Source organism: Dermacentor silvarum, chromosome 2 (genome assembly GCF_013339745.2).
Source record: "Dermacentor silvarum isolate Dsil-2018 chromosome 2, BIME_Dsil_1.4, whole genome shotgun sequence".
Lineage (NCBI taxonomy): Eukaryota > Metazoa > Arthropoda > Arachnida > Ixodida > Ixodidae > Dermacentor > Dermacentor silvarum.
Genome location: NC_051155.1, coordinates 173,123,270 through 173,144,748, shown reverse-complemented (window position 1 = coordinate 173,144,748; position 21,479 = coordinate 173,123,270). Strand labels below are relative to the sequence as shown.

Below are 21,479 nucleotides of genomic sequence, written 5' to 3'. Positions count from 1 at the left end.
TATTTGATTAAATTGAGTGATATATTCCATCTTCTACTGCGCTTTTTCCCGGGACATGTCTTACACGGCCATTTTAACTTCATCGCCAGCTACAGAAGGAGCCTCTGTATCCTGTGCATTTCTACTTCCCCACTTCAATCCTTGCACGAAATGTACAAGTAAACGCCTTTAATTTCAATCTTCACATTGGAGCGAGTACCGCGCGTGCAGTTTCCATCTACCAATTTATGTGCTTGACCGAACCCAGCAGAAGCACTGCGTCCGGGTCGCTGCACGTCACCATGAACAAGAAAGGCCGGTCCACGGAGAAATGGTGCACAGCTTTCCTCTTCGACTTGGTCTTCTGAGCAGCGGCGCCTTTGGTGCAGACGCGGAAAGCGGCCGCGTGTATAGCAGCGCTTACGGCGGGTGGGCCCGGCTCTCTCGGGTTCAGAGATTGCAGTTGGTCCGTGTACCACGCTTCGAAGCCAAGCGAGGAAAGTGTTTGCTTCAGGTCGATGACCTGTGTTTGGAAAAGACACAACTAGTTAGTCGCGGTCGCATTCATAGAGCTCCTGGCCATTATCCAGGCTGTATTCGATTTAGAAACGTGCCTCAACTTGGCGCTCCTCCCTTATTTCGCCGGCGAGGTCCACTAATCCACTGAAATATTCACTGCGCTTAACAACCATTGCTCGGAGATTCTCAGCTTTAATTTCCTGATCAAGCTTTAGGGACCGAAGTGAAGCTCTATAGCAGAAGGGCCGGTCGAAGGCTAGGCAGACATATGGGTGTCCGATGAAGCCAGAAATCAGAAAGCTCGTGTGTTTGTTTGTTTTGTTGTTTCTTTGTGTTTTTTTTTCGGCCCGTGGAGCCCTAGCATGGCGCAGAACTGCAGTGCGTACAAGTGGAGCTGAAGGACGAGGAGGACGACGGAGCCATTAGAAGGCGATTTCGTCGTCTCCTTGAAGGCGCTGGAGTAGAGGATTTTTTGTGTGAAAAACTTCTCATCGCAGAAGTCACCCAGGAGCCTCATCGAAGTGCACTTGCTATATCAGTCGATGCAGTGACGCTACCCTCCACTCAGCAGAGTCGAGGCACGCTGATGAGTATCGCAAGCCACCGTAACAGACAGTGTATGTCGCCGCATGTAAGAAAGAGAATCATAACGAGGAAGAGAACTCAATATACGCGCCTTGGACTCCAACGACGTCCTCGCCTATGCCAAGTAGACAAGACAAGACAAAACATGACATGACAGGACAGACAGGACAGACAGGACAGACATGACAGGACATGACAGAACAGACAGGACAGACATGACAGGACAGACAGGACAGACATGACAGGACAGACATGACAGGACAGACATGACAGGACAGACATGACAGGACAGACAGGACAGGACAGACAGGACCGGACAGACAGGACCGGACAGACAGGACAGACATGACAGACATGACAGGACAGACAGGACAGACATGACAGGCATGAAGGACGGACGGACGGACGGTCGGACGGACAGTAGATAGATAGATAGATAGATAGATAGATAGATAGATAGATAGATAGATAGATAGATAGATATCTAAGAGTCGAGGCCGGCTCATGACTTTCGTAAACCCATATGAATTGGAATGGCGGCAGATGTCACCATGACATAAGGGGTAACTTCGTCAGGCCTAAATTTCATTCACGCCCTCCCACAGCCTTATCTCTAGATTTGGAATAGTAATCTCTGCGTGGTTCGTGGTTGGTCTTAAAATTAAAATGTTACTGCACATCTGTGTTTGCTTGGACATTCGGGAATGAAGAAACTAGCGTATTAAAATATTTTCAATCGCTCCCTAGCTCTCTAGCTCACATGCCGAGCAGCGGCAAATGTTAACACGGCAAAAGTATCGCCTGTAGCTTTTGCGGCATCGAGCACCGCGCCAACGCTCTACTAGAGTAGTCACGACTCTTCAAAAACGCTGATCAAAAAAAAACAAGCATTAACACCTGGCCAAGTAAAGATTCATTCATTCATTCCTTCATTCCGGAACATTTTATTGCGATAGCAATTATATGGACACTCAAAAGCATATTTCTGCCGTCGGCGCCGACGTCGCCGTCGCCTTCGCCGTGAGGTTCCGTATGACGTCATTTGGAGATGAAATCGTCGCCGCGCGCCGAACGCTGTATGTGCGAGTAAAGGGCGCGAGTGGCGCGTCTTTCACGGGGAGTGAACGCACGGCGGAGAACAAACGCGCGTTCTGCGCCGTGCTCGCTTAAAGGGAAACTGAACAGGTTTCCAAAAAAATCGAGTTATACGCACCATTTGATACTTTTGAACACCCTGAACATGAAAATCGACAAGAAATTTGACATGGCACAACCAAAAACGCGTTATTAGCAAAAAAACTCCGAGCTGCGGCTGGGCGGCGCGCGGCGAATCCGGCTCGCATCGATGATTGGTGGAGCGCACCGTGACGTCAATCCATGGGTCTACGAGAGCCCGCCGCATCGTGACAGCTTCTGACCAGGTACGGCGACTACCTCCCAGACGATTTCGCGCAGTTCAGTCGCTGCTATGGATAATTTTGATCACTTAGGGGTGATTTGCGTGACACCATACGCGTTTGAACCAGTGGCCCGACAACGAGAAGCACCTACGCCAAGCGCTAGTGCGATAGCCAACGCGGAAGTTGGAATGGAGCACGCCGGATCCGAGGACCTAATTGTGACATTTACCCGCGTTGGAAGTTTTGCTGAAGCTGTACCATTCTATATAGCATAAGAAGTCAGAGTGAGATTGTATTATCTTCATACCGGGCGTCCTCATAACAAAGAATACGGAAAGAGAGACTCGTTTTGTACACAGTACATTCTACTGTTGCTGGTTTGCAAGTAATAAAGTGCAACTGCCGAAGTGCCCTGAAGGTACATATCGCATGGAAATTATTGTATTTGCGATATCGGTTAATTCAGTGTAGATATTAGGTACAAAGATGCCTTCTGCTGTGCTCTGAGCGCAACAAACAATGCGTGCAATCATTGCGTTGTTCGATCTTGCCGCGAATGTGGAGACGCACTGTCAGCACAGTGCATTTTGCAGTTACGAAGTTACTAAGATAACAATACAAGGTGCAGAAGTGTCAGAAAAATATAGGCCGCACGGAAGTGAATTTCTCTTATTTTTGCAGTATAGTTGTGTTGTTTTGTGACCCACGGTGCTAGAAGCAGCGTTCGACGCCCCGACGGCGTGCTATGGCTAGGGCTGCTTGCAATGTCGTGCGGGAATTTGACGAAAAAAAAAAAAAGTGCCACTGCACGTTGTTATGCATATCTATACGGTTTACTGTAGTTCTATTTTATGCTTTTTGGCCCTCGATTCCTGGTTGTGTTGAAACGATCAGAGGCAAAAGCCCACTCGATCCTGTCGCTTCACGCCTTTGAACAATCCACCGCTTTCCTTAAAGCAAGTGATGTAAGCACTCATTAGGCGCATGGGCACTTAGGTGTCTGAGTGCGGCTGGATGCCTGGCGTGACATTGAAACTTTATTTTAGGTGTCTTTTTTACCTGACGCATATTTATGTTGCGACAGGTGTTCCTGCCTGCACTGCAGTGCAATGGAAATAGAAGAAGGATGTTTGTGCTGCCAGGAAGTAAACGAAATTCTTGCACACGGTCTTGCCTACGGAGTTGTCACACGACCACTTTTGATCGCGATCAAGCCCGATCTGGATCGAAATTCTCGACTGCCATTGGCTCCCTCGTGCAGTTTGCGCTAATAAGCGAATCACGAGAGAAATTCGATCCGGATCGGGCATGATCGAGATCAAAAGTGGGCCATGTGACACCTGTATTATGCTCGCAACGCCCATTCTCAGGACATACTCGCAATGTTGCGTGACACATTCGCATGGCGAGTCCCGCGTCTGGGCCGCATTCACGAAACTTGTCCGTGCAAATTTAGGCAGTCCGTCACAGCCTCGGTTATCGTCTCCACAACCTCAAATAGCATGCGACGGACCGCCGACCATTGAGGACGCGTTCTTTATTATATAAATCAGAGACGTTCCACAAAATACAGGCCCAGATTCGGAACTCTTCGGGGAAAGCGTCGCCAACGACAGAAGCGAGAAACGGAGAATAAAGTGACAGAATGAGAAATATACCGTGAAAAACATCGTCCTTTTTTTTCTACATGCGGCATAAGCTCCTACATTCGACATCTCTGATGGTAATCACTGTCCCGAAAATGTTTTGAACAGGGAAGAGTGGTTCTTGAAGGCTTGAAATTACTTCGTTTCACCGCTGCGATCCACTGAGCAGCTTGTTTTTTCTGCCGTGGTAAATTGTGCAAGATAACGTCGTCTCGGCCGCCGGTGCTCGTACAGCCGTAGGCAGCGCAAAAGGACGGCATGGTGACACTGTATGCTTCTTTGACGGAGTTCTCCTTGCGGTAACAATCCTTTGAAGCGTAAGCCGGAAACGTAGGGTGGAGATCTTGATCATTTGCGATAAAGGCCACGGATACAACATGACTGACGCGCAAAACCTGTACACGATTTCCGCGCGGGCGCCCAGGACCCCTATATTGACGTCATTTCCGCTAGCTTTCCCCTTCCGCCTTGCCGCGGGCTGACTCCGCGAGCCGCGGTGGGCGGAGCATAGCTGCGATTTTAATTCTTAATTACGCCGCTGCTACTTGTATGATGGAAAAACAAAACTTCGTACCGGGGATTTCAAGTGTCTGCGCTTTAGAAAAACGTCACTTTTTAGAAATATAAAACCTGTTCAGTTTCCCTTTAAGGGCTGCAGAAGTAGGCGTCTCTTTTCTCCTTTACAATCACCATATATGTAGAGCAAACGCGCCTTCTTCAGACGCGCGAGAGGCCGTGGGGGAGGGGGAGGTAAGGGAGGCGACGTTTTAGCTGCGGCACCAAGTGCCTATTTATATCAGAGGCTCCGGCAACAGTCACCAACGCCGCACGCATTTTGAGCTAACGCGGGCAAAACGCCGATGGCGTCGACAACAGTTCTGCGTGTTGCCAATGCTGCTGCATGCCCAAGTTTATACAGCTGATAAAGCTAATATCATTACTCCGTATAGCTCTCTACAAGTTTGCTATCGCAATTGATGCTTCGCCTTTCAGGTGAAACTGCGACAACTTTTTTTTATAATCCGATACTTTCTATGTCATCTCGAAAGTACTGCCTTGCAGGTGTTCCTCCAGAAACGTTTTGTCGTAGATAGGAGCGTTAATCAAGCTTTCGTTAATGAAGCCGAGAAAGTGTTTGGAATTTAAACGCGTCTGTCAGCGCGGCAGTTAGCACGGCTATATCTGGCATTCGAATGACCAGAAACGCGGCAGTGGTTTTCGCGAGAATCGTGGATTACGCCATTGCGTACGGCATTGCTTACGGCAGCGCTTTTCAAGCAGTAAATAAATCGTTCCAATTATTGCGAAAGCCACAGCACGTATTTCTCCGTCAAAACAAGACCAACATTTCTAGAACAAAATTATAAAAGACTGCAGATAAATTGTGCTGAGCCATTTGGTTCTCAAATAAAAATTTCAGACAAGAATGAAAAGCCGCATACTCCATATGTCATAACCGGAAGCAGGCAATCTCCCCCTTTTCTGTCTTCTTATCCTCAATTTGAATTTCCTCCTCACTTCACACACTGCGTCTCCTTTACCTTCACTGCTTAGTTTTTCTTTTGGCCTTTCATCGAGGTTCATGAAACACGCCGACCCACGACCCTAACTTTCACGCTTTATACACGCAAGCAACATAGTGCGCAAGGTGCTTAAAGTATAAAATTTCACGTTATTTCATAGAAACGATTAGCTAGTCAGTGTTATCTTGCGGCAGTAAAAAAATGTAGCCTACCATGTGTCACTGCTTTCATTTCCACACCTTCAGAAAAAGCTTAGCAGAAAGTCCTGAGGCATGACAAGTGAGCTTTATTAATCAATGCGACAAGTATCATCGTGCTGCCTGCATCAAAGGCATCGATACAACTACGCTACATGAAAGATCCAACAACTGCCAGCACCTTAACCTGCCATAAGGTTTTACATAACTAATCATTTATGGGGAAGGCCGTCATCGTGAACGATACCGTAGTCAGCGGTTTCAACCAGAAAGCCACACAGTACTCCTGACGGAATGTAGTGAGCACAGTATGTCGTAAATGTTATGAACACAATATTCGTGGTGTGAGAGCCACAAGTTTTCAAAACCTAGGAAAGTGGAACAGTTCAGTGCAATCCACAGCGTGCCAATTTTTTCGTTAAAATTGATATGGATGACTGTACGGGATTTCCTTCGCCGTTCATTTGAGTACGCATCGCTTTTTACGAAAGAAAAAAATACGCGCTTGGAAATGTGTCCAACCAGATGTTTTCGGAATTCCCTCTGGCACGAGCTTTACAAGCGCGGTGCACGTGTAATCACCCCGTAGTCAGGTCGACGGTTTCATAAAACGCGTGAGGTAACATTTGCCTAAAATATTTATCACCCACAATTTCTACAATAGGTTTAAGACCATTTGAGACTACAGTGTGGTATTGCAGTCTATGGTTGAGCGTGTATTAGGCATATTCAAAACGTGTGAGACATAACAGCGTCCTTGTTTCATTGTATACATGTGAACCGAAACAAACGTGACTAACAGCTGTAGAAACACGTTAGCCTCGACTAATTCTATAGTTCCAGCTGAATTCTCGGCGCTACAGGTAATGCATTATGGCACAATCGCGGACGTTACAGATGTGTCACGGCTCTGTAAGCACTATTGGTATACCCGCATACTGTCGTTCCTTCGTAGCGTTCCTTCAATAGTGCTACATGAGTCATTTTTAGGCAAAAGCTATTTTGAGATGATTCTGTTGCGCCGAAAGGCTCGGCAGGGTTTGGACGGCGCGGGCTCCTTCCCCAGGACAGTTCACCTCTAAAGAAAGCCGAGTGTCGGGCCGGGAGGTACCTGTGCCCAATTATCATTGTGTTATTTTAGTCCTTCCTATAGCTAATTTAAAAAAACGAAGCTATCTGGCGTAACAGCTGCAGCGAGCGCTTGACCATGTGTGTCTGTCACTTGCAGCCGTTAACATTTCGGAGGCAGGCAGGCGCAGACGCATGACCAAGCGCTTAAACACTGCTCCATGGGGGTGGGCCTAATTCACGCGCTGTAACAACTAAGTGATAAATAGAACATAAACGCAAATCTCTTTAGGTAAACGCATCAAGAATAGCACGCCATGCATTTTAATTAATCATGATTATAGAACATTAAAACATATCGCGATATGCTTTCTCGACGACGTCGTGCTAAATCGTAGAAAAAAATACGCGTATCGCAAGTAAACTCAGTTCTGCAGACATCCGCAAGGCGGTGAATGAAACTAACAATTATCATCTGTATAGAGTAGCACGAAGCTTCGAAGGCTTCACAATGGCAGAAATATTTGTCTTGGTCCGCGGGGATCGAAGACAGCACCAACCCTTTTCAGGGGTGGTCACTTTAGGATTTGACATGACCAAGTCAAATTGCTCGGCAGCTGCGAAGAATTCTTGCGGAGAAACCCGTATGGATTTCTTTTGTACGGGTGGATGACAATTTTCGATTTCACAAATTCTGGCACTGGTGCAGAAGTACTGCACATGTGCAGACAAGCCGGGAGCGATTCTGTGCATACGCCGTGTAGCCGCGCTTATTCTAATGCACACTGTAACAGAACGCGTGGAGGACGAAAAAAAAAAACCATTTTCTATTCCCCAAACGGGAACGGGATCCGTGGTGTGCTTTAAAACTGCCTGTCTGGAGCACGAGTGTATGCTCCTTTGTCAGGCCGGCCGCGGCTTCAACTATGGGATGGCTATAGCTGCAACTCTCAATCATCACGATCCTGACCTGCTTGGTGCGGAAGAGTGGCAGAGTGAGCTCGATGTTGTCCATTTCTTGGAGCTGGCACAATATTTCGCTGACGTTCGCCACGTTGAGTGCACGTTCCAGCTCACTCAGGCCGTCCATGTCCGCCGGAATAAAGAGGACCATAGCAACTTTGGGATCTTTGTCCTGCGTTAAGTGCGCGCAGCCTGCGTGTCATGCATCGCTGTCAGGTGTCGTTTTGAATAGCTCCGATGCCCTCGCTTTGCCGTACGCAATGAAGACTAACATGTTTCAGGGACACGCAAGAGCATGGAAAAAAGAAAAAAAAAAAGAACTGAGGACGGATCATCGCGTGATGATCTCGAAAACGATAAAGAAAATATAGAAAGCATGAATCATGTGAAAAGCACCCAAGCATCTGATGGCAAGCTGTCGTGCAATCGCCCCGTGTGACTGCTCCTGCCCCCGCTGTGTTCGTAGTCTGCTTCTCAGCTGCGCGACTCGGAGGTTACAACGAGCGGATAAACGTGTGGATGTTCCCAATCTAGTGTGGTGATTGCAACGGAGAAATGATAAAGTGTTCTTTTTTAGCTGCACCACATTTTTTTTTAACTCGCCTGTGCCGATAGTACAGTTTTAACCCTTCAACTAAATTACTCAATGAGGTGGACCTTACTTTCATAAGCAATGAAGTGCGTAATCGACAAATTAACGAAACTTCACTAATTACCTGTTCTTACTAATTCGTGAATTGTAGCTAGTGAGTTTGCAAGGCATAGTGACTTAGAACGAATTCTAAGAAAGGCACCGGCTTCGAGATATGCGTCGTCAAAGTTGCGGTAAAAATGCGCTGTCATTACACTTACATTTCAGAATGCCCTGTTTTATGGATTGCAGCACTTAAGTAACTGGAACGCCCATGTGTTTCGTCGCACACTTTGAAAATTAATATCTCATACCTCGATACTGGTGTCATCGTGAGAATGCGTTCTAAGTGGACACGCTTGGGAACCTACCACCTACAATCCGTAAATTACAATGCGCCGTACAGTAATCAAAAGGTTACTTCGTGCAATTGTGGTAATTATTGAAATCAGCATTTTGATATATCGTAAAAGCAATGCCCGCCTCATAGAGTAATTTGTCTTAAGACGCTTTCAGCCCATTCTTCCGGTGAGTTTTTACTAGCGGGAGATTTTAATATACCTGACATTACTTGGCAGGAGCGACGTCCAATTGAGAACAATCGCTCAGAGCTTTATTCCATTTCTTTTTTTGCTGATTAGCGCTTACCCCCTCTATCTATTTGTTAATTTTCCTACGCTCCTTAGCTTGACAATTAGGCAGCAATGTTCTGGATTTAGTGTTTAGTAATCGTAGGAGCCTAATTGAATCGGTTATCTCGACACCAGATATCAGTGATCACAACATCTGTATTTCTGTTTGACAAGGGCAACTTTGATGCCATGAACAGCGACCTAGATGCGTACCTGGGGTCGTTTAAAAAACACAGCTGTGACTTGGAGACCGAAACATTGTGGTTATTGTTTAAAGATAAGCTATTGTCCCTAATGAATAATTTTATTCTAACAAAAAGTCTGGCATTGAGTTCCCGTGGTGATAAGTCTAAGACGTGCCTCTATCAAAAGGAAGGCTAGGGTACATAAAGCTTATCGTCAAAAGAAAACTGCGGATTTATTTGAAAAGCTGAAGCGCCTAGGCCTTGAACTGAAAAAGCAACTAAAACAGGCAAAGGATGCAGATTTGTCTTCATTGACAGACAAAATTAAATGAAACCCCAAAGAATTTTGCCGCTTTGTTAAAAATAATAAAAAGGGTTCTACCGGCATCCCATTCATAGTAAGCAACGACAAGGCTTTAAAAGATGACATGCTCAAAGCCGCATGTTTGAACGCGTATTTTCAATCTGTTTTTTTCTTCGCCAATATGTTCGTCATCAGCACAAATAGTGATAACACGGCACTCGTGCAACGACCAGAAATGAGTGAAATTTGTGAGTGAAAGATTAGAAAATGGGCAATATTGAGCCCATACATAAAGCTGGTGATCGAGTACGCATATTTAATTACAAATCGATAACAGTAACCTCAGTGTGTTCCAAAATACTTGAGCAAATAATCTATTCATGACTTATAAAACATCTTCAAGATATCTTTTTCATCCATCCCAATGGTTTTCGCGCAGGGTTAACCGAGTTCGTACATGATATTGCTTTATGTTTAAATAAATGTGTACAACTGGATGCCAGTAAAGATTTTGATGTGGTGCCACATTACCTCCTTATTTGCAAGATATCCCTTCTGGGAATTGCAGAATTTTTGTTCGCATAGTTGAAAGACGATATATCTGACCGACCACCAACAGTGTCTGGTTATAAATGGTACGGCCTCATCATCCGCAGATGTACTATCTGGTGTACGCCAGGGCTCAGTTCTGGGTCCCCTACTGTTTTTGATTTTCATCAATGATTTTTCAAATGGTCTGACATCCACAGAAAGATTCTATGCCGATGATTATGTATTGTATTACACGGTGAATTGTGTTAATGGCATTGCTGTATTACAGTCCGTTCTCCAAAAATGTTTCGTCTTGGTGCTACGAATGGCACATAAACCTAAACGTAGCAAAATGTTTTCACGTTAGATTTAACAATAAAAAAACAATAAACAGTTCTTGTGTCCTTAAATCTTATTCCTTAAAGGCGACTGATCATGTCAAATACCTTGGTATTCACTTCCACATTAGACTGGACGTATGTCACATTGATAAAATTGCTGCCAAGGCTTCTAAGTTGCTGCACTTCTTCCTAAGAAATTTCAAACAAGCACAAATAAAAGTTTTAAGAAACCTTGTATTTAAGGGACATTAGGCCGATTTTAGAATATGCTTGTGTTGCATGAGACCCTTTTAGAGCCGTATTGAAAGATGAATTAGAAAGGGTGCAGAAACACGCTTGAGATTTGTGACCGGCCATTATGACTTCACCATAAGAAGCTCGCAGATTACATACCAATTGGGCTGAAAACAGCTACAGTCTCGTCGAAGATTGCAAAAGTTTAAGTTTCTCTTCAGCATTTATTATAAGCAAACAGGAACAGATAAAGATAAGTATATTAAGCAACCATCTTATGTATCAGCAAGGCGCGACGTACCATCCAAATAAATTATGAAGTCCAAATGTCGCCTCGATGTATTGAAATTCTCATTTCCCCGCATACTATTAGTGCTTGGAGTGAGCTTCCTGTGGAGATATTTTTAATGACTTGCCTCATTAGTGCAATCGAGTCTGTTTGTTAAGCCACATGTCCATTTTTACTGCAATTTGTCCTAATTCTATTCTATTACCTTGATGATTTTTTTTCTCTTCTTTTGGCGCTTTTCCTCTTCTTTCAAAGATGTTTTCATATAGATGTTTTTCAGTAGGCTGTTTTCAGTGCAGTTGGCCCTGGTTGCTGCTCTTTGTGGCTCCTTTTCTTTTCTTTTTTCTGGATCCCCTTACAACAATGCCTTCGGCCGATGTAGGCATTACTAATAAATTCACCCGCCGCGGTGGCTCGATCCGCTAAGGCTTTGCGCTGCTGAGCACGAGATCGCGGGATTGAATCCCGGCCGCGGCGGCCACATTTCGATGGAGACGAAACGCAAAAACGCCCGTATGCTTGCGTTGTAGTGCACGTTAAAGAACCCCATGGAGGTGGTCAAAATCAAACCGGAGCCCTCCACTACGGCGTTCCTCATCATGAGAACTAGTTTCGGCATGTAAAACCCCAAGAAGAAGGAGAAGAATGACTAATAAATTCAAGGGTTAGAATTGTGCTATCTGCCCCAAGCGATTTTAAAAATTTTGGCGCAGCTAGAAAAAAAAAACACCTGGTATATTAGGTGTTAGGCCGGGAACTGAAGACATTAAATGCTGCCAGCAGAAAGCGCGAGGCATGCCATGAAGAAAGGTGTGGCGGCCAGCGGTACATAAACCTGCCACGAGACAAGCCACGTTCTGCGTGTTCTTCCCAGGATTCAATGCATGATGTGCGTATTTATCCAACGAAAGCATTCTCTGACGCAGAGAACAGCGTAGAGGTGGTTGTTTTGCCAAGGTTGCAGTGACTGCCTAACGTCATGCTCCCTCCTAAACTCTTTTTTTTTTTCTCCACGAGCAAGAGTCTAAGCAAGTCGTAACGACATTGAAACATTGCCAAGTCACGCTTTAGGATTAGAGAGGCTGTGACACTATAGTGAACAAACTATCGAGGCGTTTGTGACAGCACATTTGATCTGCAGGGGCTTGATCCTGTTGCTGCTGGGTTCTCATCCGTTCTGCCTGGCAGGTGCAATGTTCGGTGTCACTGATGCTGCTAGACCAACTACTTTCGCAAACTGGTCCAACAACCACGAAAAGTTTTCACATTACCACTGCCTTTATGGCTGAAGCGTTTGTCCTGTAGCACTGAGTTTATCATGTTAACATTATTTGTTCTCGGGTAAAGCTTAGTGGGGTGGGAGAGGGAGATGCCAGAAGCGCATCGTCGCTTGGGACAGATACGTGTACTGCTTTTGTGAGCAACGCGTTGAATAGAATGTGTGCACCAGCCACTTAATAGCAGTTCGTAATTTATCTACATTGCAGATAGTAATAGTTAGCGTTTTTCAGACTCATCGCACCGACAAGATCTATTCAAGCAAGCCTCACCTTCGTATGCAAACTGAAGGTGCCCCTGGGACCTTGGTAGGGTACCTCAATCACCATGGCGCCGAGGTTCTTGCTGGCATCGAACACTCTAAACCGCCCAGTCTCCTTCAGCGCTCCCACCGTGATAGGGGCACGGGGACTTTCGTAGAAGAACCCCTGCTCCACGGCCTGAGCGTGTAACATAAAGGAAGGAGAGAAAGACGAGGGCTTTACAACAAGAACGACACAACTCATCAGATGCAAGCTTGTTTCGATTTTTCTACAAATGGCCATTGAGTGTTTCGACCTCTATCGTCATCATCAGCCTATATTTATGTCCACTGCAGGACGAAGGCCTCTCCCTGCGATCTCCAATTACCCCTGTCTTGCGCTAGCGTATTCCAACTTGCGCCTGCGAATTTCCTAACCTCATCATCCCACCTGACTTTCTGCCGTCCTCGACTGCGCTTCCCTTCTCTTGGTATCCATTCTGTAACCCTAATGGTCCACCGGTTATCCATCCTACGCATTACATGGCCTGCCCAGCTCCATTTCTTCCGCTTAATGTCAACTAGAATATCGTCTACCCCCGTTTGTTCTCTGATCCACACCGCTCTCTTCCTGTCTCTTAACGTTACTCCTAAGATTTTTCGTTCCATTGCTCTTTGTGCGGTCCTTAACTTGTTCTCGAGCTTCTTTGTTAACCTCCAAGTTTCTGCCCCGTATGTTAGCACCGGTAGAATGCAATGATTGTGCACTTTTCTTTTCAACGACAGTGGTAAGCTCCCAGTCAAGATTTGGCAATGCCTGCCGTATGCACTCCAACCCAATTTTATTCTTCTGTAAATTTCTTTCTCATGATCAGGGTCCCCTGTGAGTAATTGACCTAGATAAACATATTCCTTTACAGATTCTAGAGGCTGACGGGCGATCCTGAATTCTTGTTCCCTTGCCAGGCTATTGAACAATATCTTTGTCTTCTGCATATTCATCTTCAACCCAATTCTTGCACTTTCTCGATGAAGGTCCTCAATCATTTGTTGTAATTCCTCTCCATTGTTGCTCAATAGGACAATGTCATCTGCAAAGCGAAGGTTGCTGAGATATTTGCCATCGATCCTCACTCCTAATCCTTCCCAGTCTAAGAGCTTGAATACTTCTTCTAAGCATGCAGTGAATAGCATTGGAGAGATTGTGTCTCCTTGCCTGACCCCTTTCTTGATAGGTATCTTTATACTTTTCTTGTGGAGAACCAAGGTAGCTGTGGAAACCTCTATATTGATCCGCAAATAAAACATACGCTAAACCTACTCAAGAAAACACGTGCCGCCTTAGAAACCTCCATACGCTGTACCATATACTTTGGCTTCTTTTTTTCTAGGTGACTACGGGTCATCTTAACAGACCGTTGCATTTCAACTGTAGGAAGTTCTCCAGCGAGACATTATGTCAGCTATAAGAGACCCCCCCTCCCTCCCCTTCTCGAACATGACTATATTTTAAATCGCTACTCAGGAGGTAACGAGCAACACGTAAAAGTGCGAAACGGCATCTGCGGCACTCTTTCAATGGTTCCATGTGCGAATATGTGTTTTTTTCGAATGCCGATTAATCAGGCACGTGTTTGCCTTGGTATACAGTAAGCTTACATTGTGTTTCATGTTTCTATTTAGTTGATTACAGACGGTACAGAAATGCAGCATTAAAGCACATTGTAATGTAATCATATCATCTAAGACAAAAAAAAATCTGGGACATTCAAATGTAGTTGCCGTCTACGTAATGCGAAGCATTCATGATTTGTAGATAACGATGGTTTGATATAATGTAAATGTTTAACCAAAGGTTGTGTAGAGATTATATGCTATGCTGATGGGCACTTTTATTTGTATCAAGTAAGACAATGTTCAAATGGCCAGATACAAGACTGCATGCGAACTAAAACCTTGGGGAGCTTGCCCAGTGGCCCCAGAGACACATAACCAGCGGCACATACCCAGTCAGTCCTGTGGCACATAATTTTACACAGCACTATCACTAGGAACAGCCAACGAAAATGCCCAGATAGACTGTACTGTCACCGCGATCGATCCACGAAACCAGAGCGAGGTACCTCGCCCAGTCAGCCGCAATTAAGTGGCTGCATTCGAGGAAGAATGCGTCGTATTAAAAGATTGGCCGCAAAAAGAAGGTAGCCTTGCCCTGTAATGGTGGGCACGGCTTACTAATCAACAGTTATTGTGCTGTTCGCAACTGAAGCTGATCGCACATTTCAAAGCTTTATCACAGCTTTGCAACATGCAGTCTGCGTAGGCTTCATGCCAGTTTTGCACTTGCATGCTAATCAGCGCCACTCATGCCGGCTGCACGTACGGCGCGCTGTAGTTTTGTCACTGTGCATGAAGTTTGTAGAAGGCCAGGCTGCTCAGGAGGTAACGAGCAACACGTAAAAGTGCGAAACGGCATTTGTGGCACTCTTTCAATGGTTCCATGTGCGAATATGTTTTTTTTTTTTCGATGCCGATTAATCAGGCACGTGTTTGCCACGTATACAGTAAGCTTCCATTGTGTTTAATGTTTCTATTTAGTTGATTACAGACGGTACAGAAATGCAGCATTAAAGCACATTGTAATGTCATCATACCACCCAAGACAAAAAAAAAACTGGGACATTCAAATGCAGTTGCCGTCTACGTAATGCGAAGCATTACGTAGACAGCAACTACATTGATTGTTCGGCGTGTCCTACATTGAATACTCCGGCGTGGCCACATTGCGGATCGTTGTGAAAAGAGGCACAGATTTGGGATCTTAAGCTGCGGGGAATGACTAGTAGCCATCTACGGCCTTCGGGAGCGTAGTTGCGTCGGTGAAGCAGCTGATCATGAATGGCGAAATGAACAGCTTGGCGTCGGAGGGACCGGGATACAGGAGTGGTCGACGATTCAGAAAGATAGGCGAAAAGAGAAGCGATCCACGGGTCACGGCGTTGTTCGGTGCCAATCGAGTCAAGGTCAAGAGATGACAGGGGGTGAGCGCAAGTGGTTCCGCAGGCCGAGTCGGGAGGTAGGGGTGAACGGGACAGGGCATCGGCGTCAGTGTGCTTGCGTCCACAGCGGTAGACTACGCGAATATCGTACTCCTGGATTCGGAGTGCGCAGCGTGCTAAGCGGCCAGGTGGATCTTTCAATCTGGCGAGCCAACAAAGCACTGTGGTGATCCGTTACCAGATCAAATGGGCGGCCGTATAAGTATGGGCTTGGGGTCGATGCGAGGCACCGACCCCAAGCCTGGAAGTAGACGCGAAGAACATAGAGTTTCATACAATAATTACTAGAGGCAACTCTTAACGCTAATGTCTACGGGAGATGCAAACGGGGCAGTTAAGCTAGCATGGTAATGGTGGGTCTAGTACATGGATTTGCCCAAACTTCGTCCTCCTGGCTTCAAACGGCTTCGTGACTTCGTGAACTCGTCACACAAGTACTGCGGACGATACTAAATTATCAATCAAATCTTTATAACGATTCCTGTCGTGAGGTTTGGGGGCAGTTTTTTTGCAAGACCCGGGCACGCTTTAAAGCAAACCTGTTAAAACAAATGGTTTGAGGCACTTGTATGCTGCGTCGAATACCACTTTGTATCGGTCTGAAGCAGTTGTATGCAGTGTCGCATGACACTTTGTATTCAAGCGGCACATATTGTTTGCCTTACTGTTCGTTTGTGCATTTGATGCAGTGGATACTACGGAGAGCAGGTGCGGAGTGACAAGAGCCACAATTTATTGTGCATTCCGGACGCCTGTCCCCGCGACAACGTTTCGTCAACGGCACACAATGCATATATCTCCATCACCTTCCAACCCTAATCCTCCTGTAAACGGACCATCACAAACGCTTTTCTAGCTCATCTTTGCTGCAATTTGCATTACGTGAGACGCGTAAAAAGACAGCTCGTTGACGTCTGCGCGCGAAAAACACGGTGGGACAATTTTGAACACACCATCAGAAAAGTCGCAAGTCGTAGGTTAGGTTGCATGCGTAATATCTCTGTCTCAGAGCAGTGATTGTTGACGAGCAGCATTCTCAATCAAGCACATTCGAGGACGGGTTAACTTATGTATAACGCAACATCCAGCATGGAATTTTGATATAATCTTCTACGCTATTTGACCGCTTGACGTTACTCTGCTTCACATTACGTCGCTGCAGTAATCTAGTACAATCTTGCACCATACGAACGCTGACAGGTAGTATGTACGGCGGCAAATATGCTGCTCGCAAATATTTTGTTTATCCAGCGAGGCACCGACCCCAAGCCTGGAAGTAGAGGCAAAGAACATAGCGTTCTATACAATAATTACTAGATGCAACACTTAACGCTAACGTCTACGGGAGATGCAAACGGGGCAGTTCAGCTAGCATGGTAATGATGGGTATAGTACATGGATTTGCCCAAACTTCCTCCTCCTGGCTTCAAACGGCTTCGTGACTTCGTAAACTCGTCGTTTTCAACAAAGTACGGTGTAATAAATAATTAAATGAACATTATTAAAACTGTCCGTCGGAAGGATTCAAACACAGGACCTCTAGCACTGAATCTCGCCATTGAAACCAATACGCCACGGACGCATGCACCGACAAGCGGCCAAAGAATGCCCTTATGAATTTCTCGCTGGAAAAGCCAGCACGTTGAGATGCTTGTGGCGTTTCGATTTGACGCCCTCGACAGGCTCGACTGCTGCAATAAGAAGCGATTGTGCGCGGTCGCAGAATCTTCTGTACTTAGAAATGTGTACATTGCTCAGAAATTTAGGGACACTGAAGGCAGATAAAGCGTAATGAACAAAGCCGCAAGAACGTCCGAATCCACAAGCACGAAGATCAGACAAATCCACGTACTACCCATAATTTCCACGGTGGCTGAACGATTACAGCGCCAGAGTTCCTTGTAGTGATTATTGTAGGAACCTCTATATCAAAAAAGCCGGCAGATCCCACGCCCTGTGGGAATCGATGTTATGCGAAGCAGCGTGCGGGGAGCCTACCAAGTTAACGAAACGACCATGAGAGCACCAAGACGTACGCGGCTCTTTCATGACCTACATGACACGCATGCCATGACATTCATGTCATGAGTCCTCAAGAGTCCCTTTAGCTACACCTAAGAGACCTTAAGGTGAAAGCCTTAGTCATGCTCATGACTATGACTTCTACTACCATCCTTTAGTGTTTACTTCGCTTAGTATCCACGTCCGAACCCATTTCAGTGGTTTTTAGTGTTAATCTTTTTTCGCTGAGTCATTGTCACATTTTCTCAGTCACGATCATGCCTATGACTTCTACTATCATCCTTTAGTGTTTCCTTCACTTAGTACCCACGTTAGAACCCATTTCAGTGGCTTTTGAGCGTTAATCTCTTTTCGCTGAGTCATTCTCATTTTTACTCAGTCATGCTCAGGCCTATCACTTCGAGCATCAACCGTTATCCTTTTCCTTTACTTAGTATAAAATTCTAACCCATTCCATTGGTTTTTGAGTGTTCATCTTTTTTTGCTGAGTCATTCTCATTTTTACAGATTCATGATCATCGCTGTGACTTCTACCACAATCCTCTAGTGTTTCCGTCACTTAGTGCCCACGTCCGAACCCATTTCAGTGGTTTTGAGTATTAATCTTTTTTCCGCCGAGTCATTCGTCATTTTTGCTGAGTCATGCTCTTGACTATGACTTCTACTACCACCCCTTAGTGTTTCCTTCACTTAGTACCCACGTCCGAACACATATGTCAGTGGTTTTTGAGTGTTAATCATTTTTCGCTGAGTCATTGTCATTGTCAAGGCCGTGACTATGACTTCTACCATCACCTTTTACTGTTTCCTTCACTTAGTGCCCACGTCGGAACCCATTCCAGTGCTTTTTGAGTGTTATTCTTTTTTACTGAGTCATTGCCATTTTTGCGGTGTCATGCTCATGAATATGGCTTCTACCACCATCCTTTAGTGTTTCTTTTTCACTTAGTACCAACGTCCGAACACATTTCAGTGGTTTTAGAACGCTAATCCTTTTTTGCTGAGTCATTGTCATTTTTGCTGAGTCATGCTCCCGACTATGACTTCTACCATGATCCTTTAGTGTTTCTTTCCCTTAGTGCCCACGTCCGAAACCATTTCAGTGGGTTTTGAGTGTTAATATTTTTTCACTGGGTCATTGTCATTTTAGGCGGCTGTTTCATTACCTACATGACACCCATCTCATGGCATTCATGTCATGACCTATCATTTATGTTCGTCATACACTGTTGTCACACTATGACAATTTTGGTACCTACCAAGTTGACAAAACGACCATGAGAACACCAAGACATGGGCAGCTGTTTCATGACCTACATGAGACGCATGTCATGACATCCATGTCATTACCTTTCACTTATATTCGTCATACACTCCTTTTATACTATGCCAATTTTGGCGCCTATCAAGTTGACGAAACGACCATGAGAACACCAAGACGTAGGCAGCTGTTTCATGACCGACATGCTACGGTTGCGCCACCGAGTCATGACTTCATGACCTACATGACACACATGTCATGATTTTCTTGTCATGACCTATCATTTATGTTCGTCATACACTCTTGTCATACTATGCCAATTTTGGTAAACAGCAAGTTAACGCAACGACTATGAGAGCACCAAGACGTAGGCAGCTAGATAGATAGATAGATAGATAGATAGATAGATAGATAGATAGATAGATAGATAGATAGATAGATAGATAGATAGATAGATAGATAGATAGATAGATAGATAGATAGATAGATAGATAGATACCGTCACAGTGGCAAATGTTTGCCAAGAAATGCTCCGCATTTAATATGCGGGGCCCTCTATATATCACACACATACACATGCACGCTCTTCTAAGCTCTCCCATCCCTTCTCTACCTATATCACATGACCGGATCCCTACACTTCACACACGTACACTTCTTTATTTTCACTTTGTCATTCCTATCGCTAACGCATTAAAAAATGATTAAGATCCTTGCGAGGTGACCCGTACCATGCAATGGTCACAGGATCGGCTGACCGAGCCAGCCTATTTTACTATTGATGTGAAAGCATCAAATGGCCCATTCAGCGAAAATGTCGGCGTCTGTCCTCTGTAGCAGCGAAACGGCACCTAAACTCGCATTGTCATCGGCTGCGACGCCACGTCACGAGCTGCGCCTCAGCGGAGCAGAGCAGGAGAAAGGGAACACCTACTTCCGCCATAGCGCGCCAGGTGTTGCGTGAGGGGAGAGGGCATCGCCGCGACGCGTCACCCAATGGGCATCGCCGCGTCGGTGGCATGCGACTTTGGCACCGCTGGCTCTGGCAGCACGTGCCGCTGTGGTACATTACTCGCAGCGCGAAACTCGAAGGACCACTCAGTGCCGTTCAATCTGACATTAACGCGTTCGCATTCACAACTCATAAGAGGTGCTTATGAGTGAATGTGTCATCGGATTATTACACGGTCTCCGGGATCGGCCCAGCTTACTTGGCGAGAAACGAAACAACAACCAGGTCAAATTTCGGAAAAGTGGGTGAAGAAAGCTTCGTTTAAATCTCTGATTACCGTGGCATCTAACTGGTATTTCCAGGTGCCTTCGAAGTCGATCACACTGAGCAGCAACAGTAGCGTCGACTCTGTCACCGTGCCCCTGGGCAGGATTTCATCGGGCGCGAAAGACGGTGCGTAGCATCGAGCGTGGTGGTCCGCGTCGGCTCGACTAGACTCCGGCTCGCGCTCGAAGTCCCACGGCATGCGAGACGCTCGCACAGCGGTAGGACTGAACGTCGATGACCTGGCGTCGTCGTCTTCGTTGGCTACCCTGCGGTAGTCGTAGTGCACGACGGTCTGGTAGGCCATGTCGAACGAGTGTACACTGTCGTTGCGACAGCGCGGCACGACGCGGTCACGACGCACAAAGTACGCCGACACACTCGCGTCTAACGACGGAAGGCGCAACAGGCGTGTCACCTGTGAACGAAGACGGGATAATTGAATTAAAAATTACAATATGGCTAAGGACAATTTGGTGAAGCTGACGAGCATGGACACGTTTAGTCACTGAGACGAAAACGACCATGAACAGGCAAGCTAGGGCGGACTGTCCTGACTATACACGCCTTACTTGTGCGTTTTACAGGTCTATTTGGGAGGTGGCGATGGCATCGGAATTTCTGCGAAATACGTGTGAATGTATCACTGCCCGGTGTCAATTTCGCAGTTGCAGCGAGAAATTTTAACATTTTTAATTAACTATTGTGAATTAGTGAACTGGAAGATCTCGAATTATCCCTGTATTTGCGCTAGATGATTCCAAGTTGGAAACTTTTTTCAAAGTAATGCCAGGTATCACGTTTTAAATGGATGAACAAGTTCAAAAGTCGCCATCTTTTCAGCGTAAAAGCCGCTTTCGTAGCGAAGCGTGTGCACTTTTTCTAAAAACACATCGGCGACACCTGTTTGGCCGTTGCGGCGTTTGCGCTGGGATCGGCGAGCAGCGCTGCCACCGTGCTGGCCACGGCGTACGGCGAAAAGATCAGTTGCGTTCCTGCATCGTGCCTGTACGTCGAAGGTGCAGCAGGATGTCCAAGCCAAGCTGTAGGATGCCTGCGCTGATGACGGCCTCAACCTGTGGGCTGGTACTTTGCTCGGCTCTGCGTACCCCGAGATTGTGCCCCGGCCGGGAAAAAAAGTTATAGGCAAGATCTTCACAGAATTTGCACACGGGCGTGTAGGAGGCAAGAAAACACTGCCGCAGGTGCCTATACACCCATATCTCGCACAGCGCGCAAAGCGGAAGCGCTCATATGATCAGAATTACTTACAGAAACTTACAAGAAAACAAGAAAACTTACAGGCAAACGCAGC

At 45.9% G+C, this 21,479-nt stretch overlaps 1 protein-coding gene across 1 annotated transcript; it reads right to left on the bottom strand.

Annotated features, from left to right (window-relative positions):
* Nucleotides 1-216: 216 nt before the first annotated feature.
* On the bottom strand, nt 217-20,580 carry LOC119442133 (antithrombin-III). Its single transcript, XM_049661927.1, has 4 exons — nt 20,178-20,580; nt 12,578-12,745; nt 7,888-8,052; nt 217-502 (listed from the first exon to the last, which is right to left on the bottom strand). Exons 1-4 carry the CDS (start codon nt 20,469-20,471, stop codon nt 218-220), a joined length of 912 nt encoding a protein of 303 aa, XP_049517884.1. The 5' UTR covers nt 20,472-20,580; the 3' UTR covers nt 217.
* Between the last annotated feature and the right edge of the window lie 899 nt (nt 20,581-21,479).

Excerpts from the sequence above, each read along its gene's own strand:
- LOC119442133 (XM_049661927.1), bottom strand. The coding sequence starts at position 20,471 with ATGGCCTACCAGACCGTCGTGCACTACGACTACCGCAGGGTAGCCAAC. Across the intron at positions 12,746-20,177 it reads AATACCAGTTAGATGCCACG|GCCGTGGAGCAGGGGTTCTT; the intron begins GTAATCAGAGAT and ends TTACACGCTCAG. Across the intron at positions 503-7,887 it reads CACTCTTCCGCACCAAGCAG|GTCATCGACCTGAAGCAAAC; the intron begins GTCAGGATCGTG and ends TTCCAAACACAG.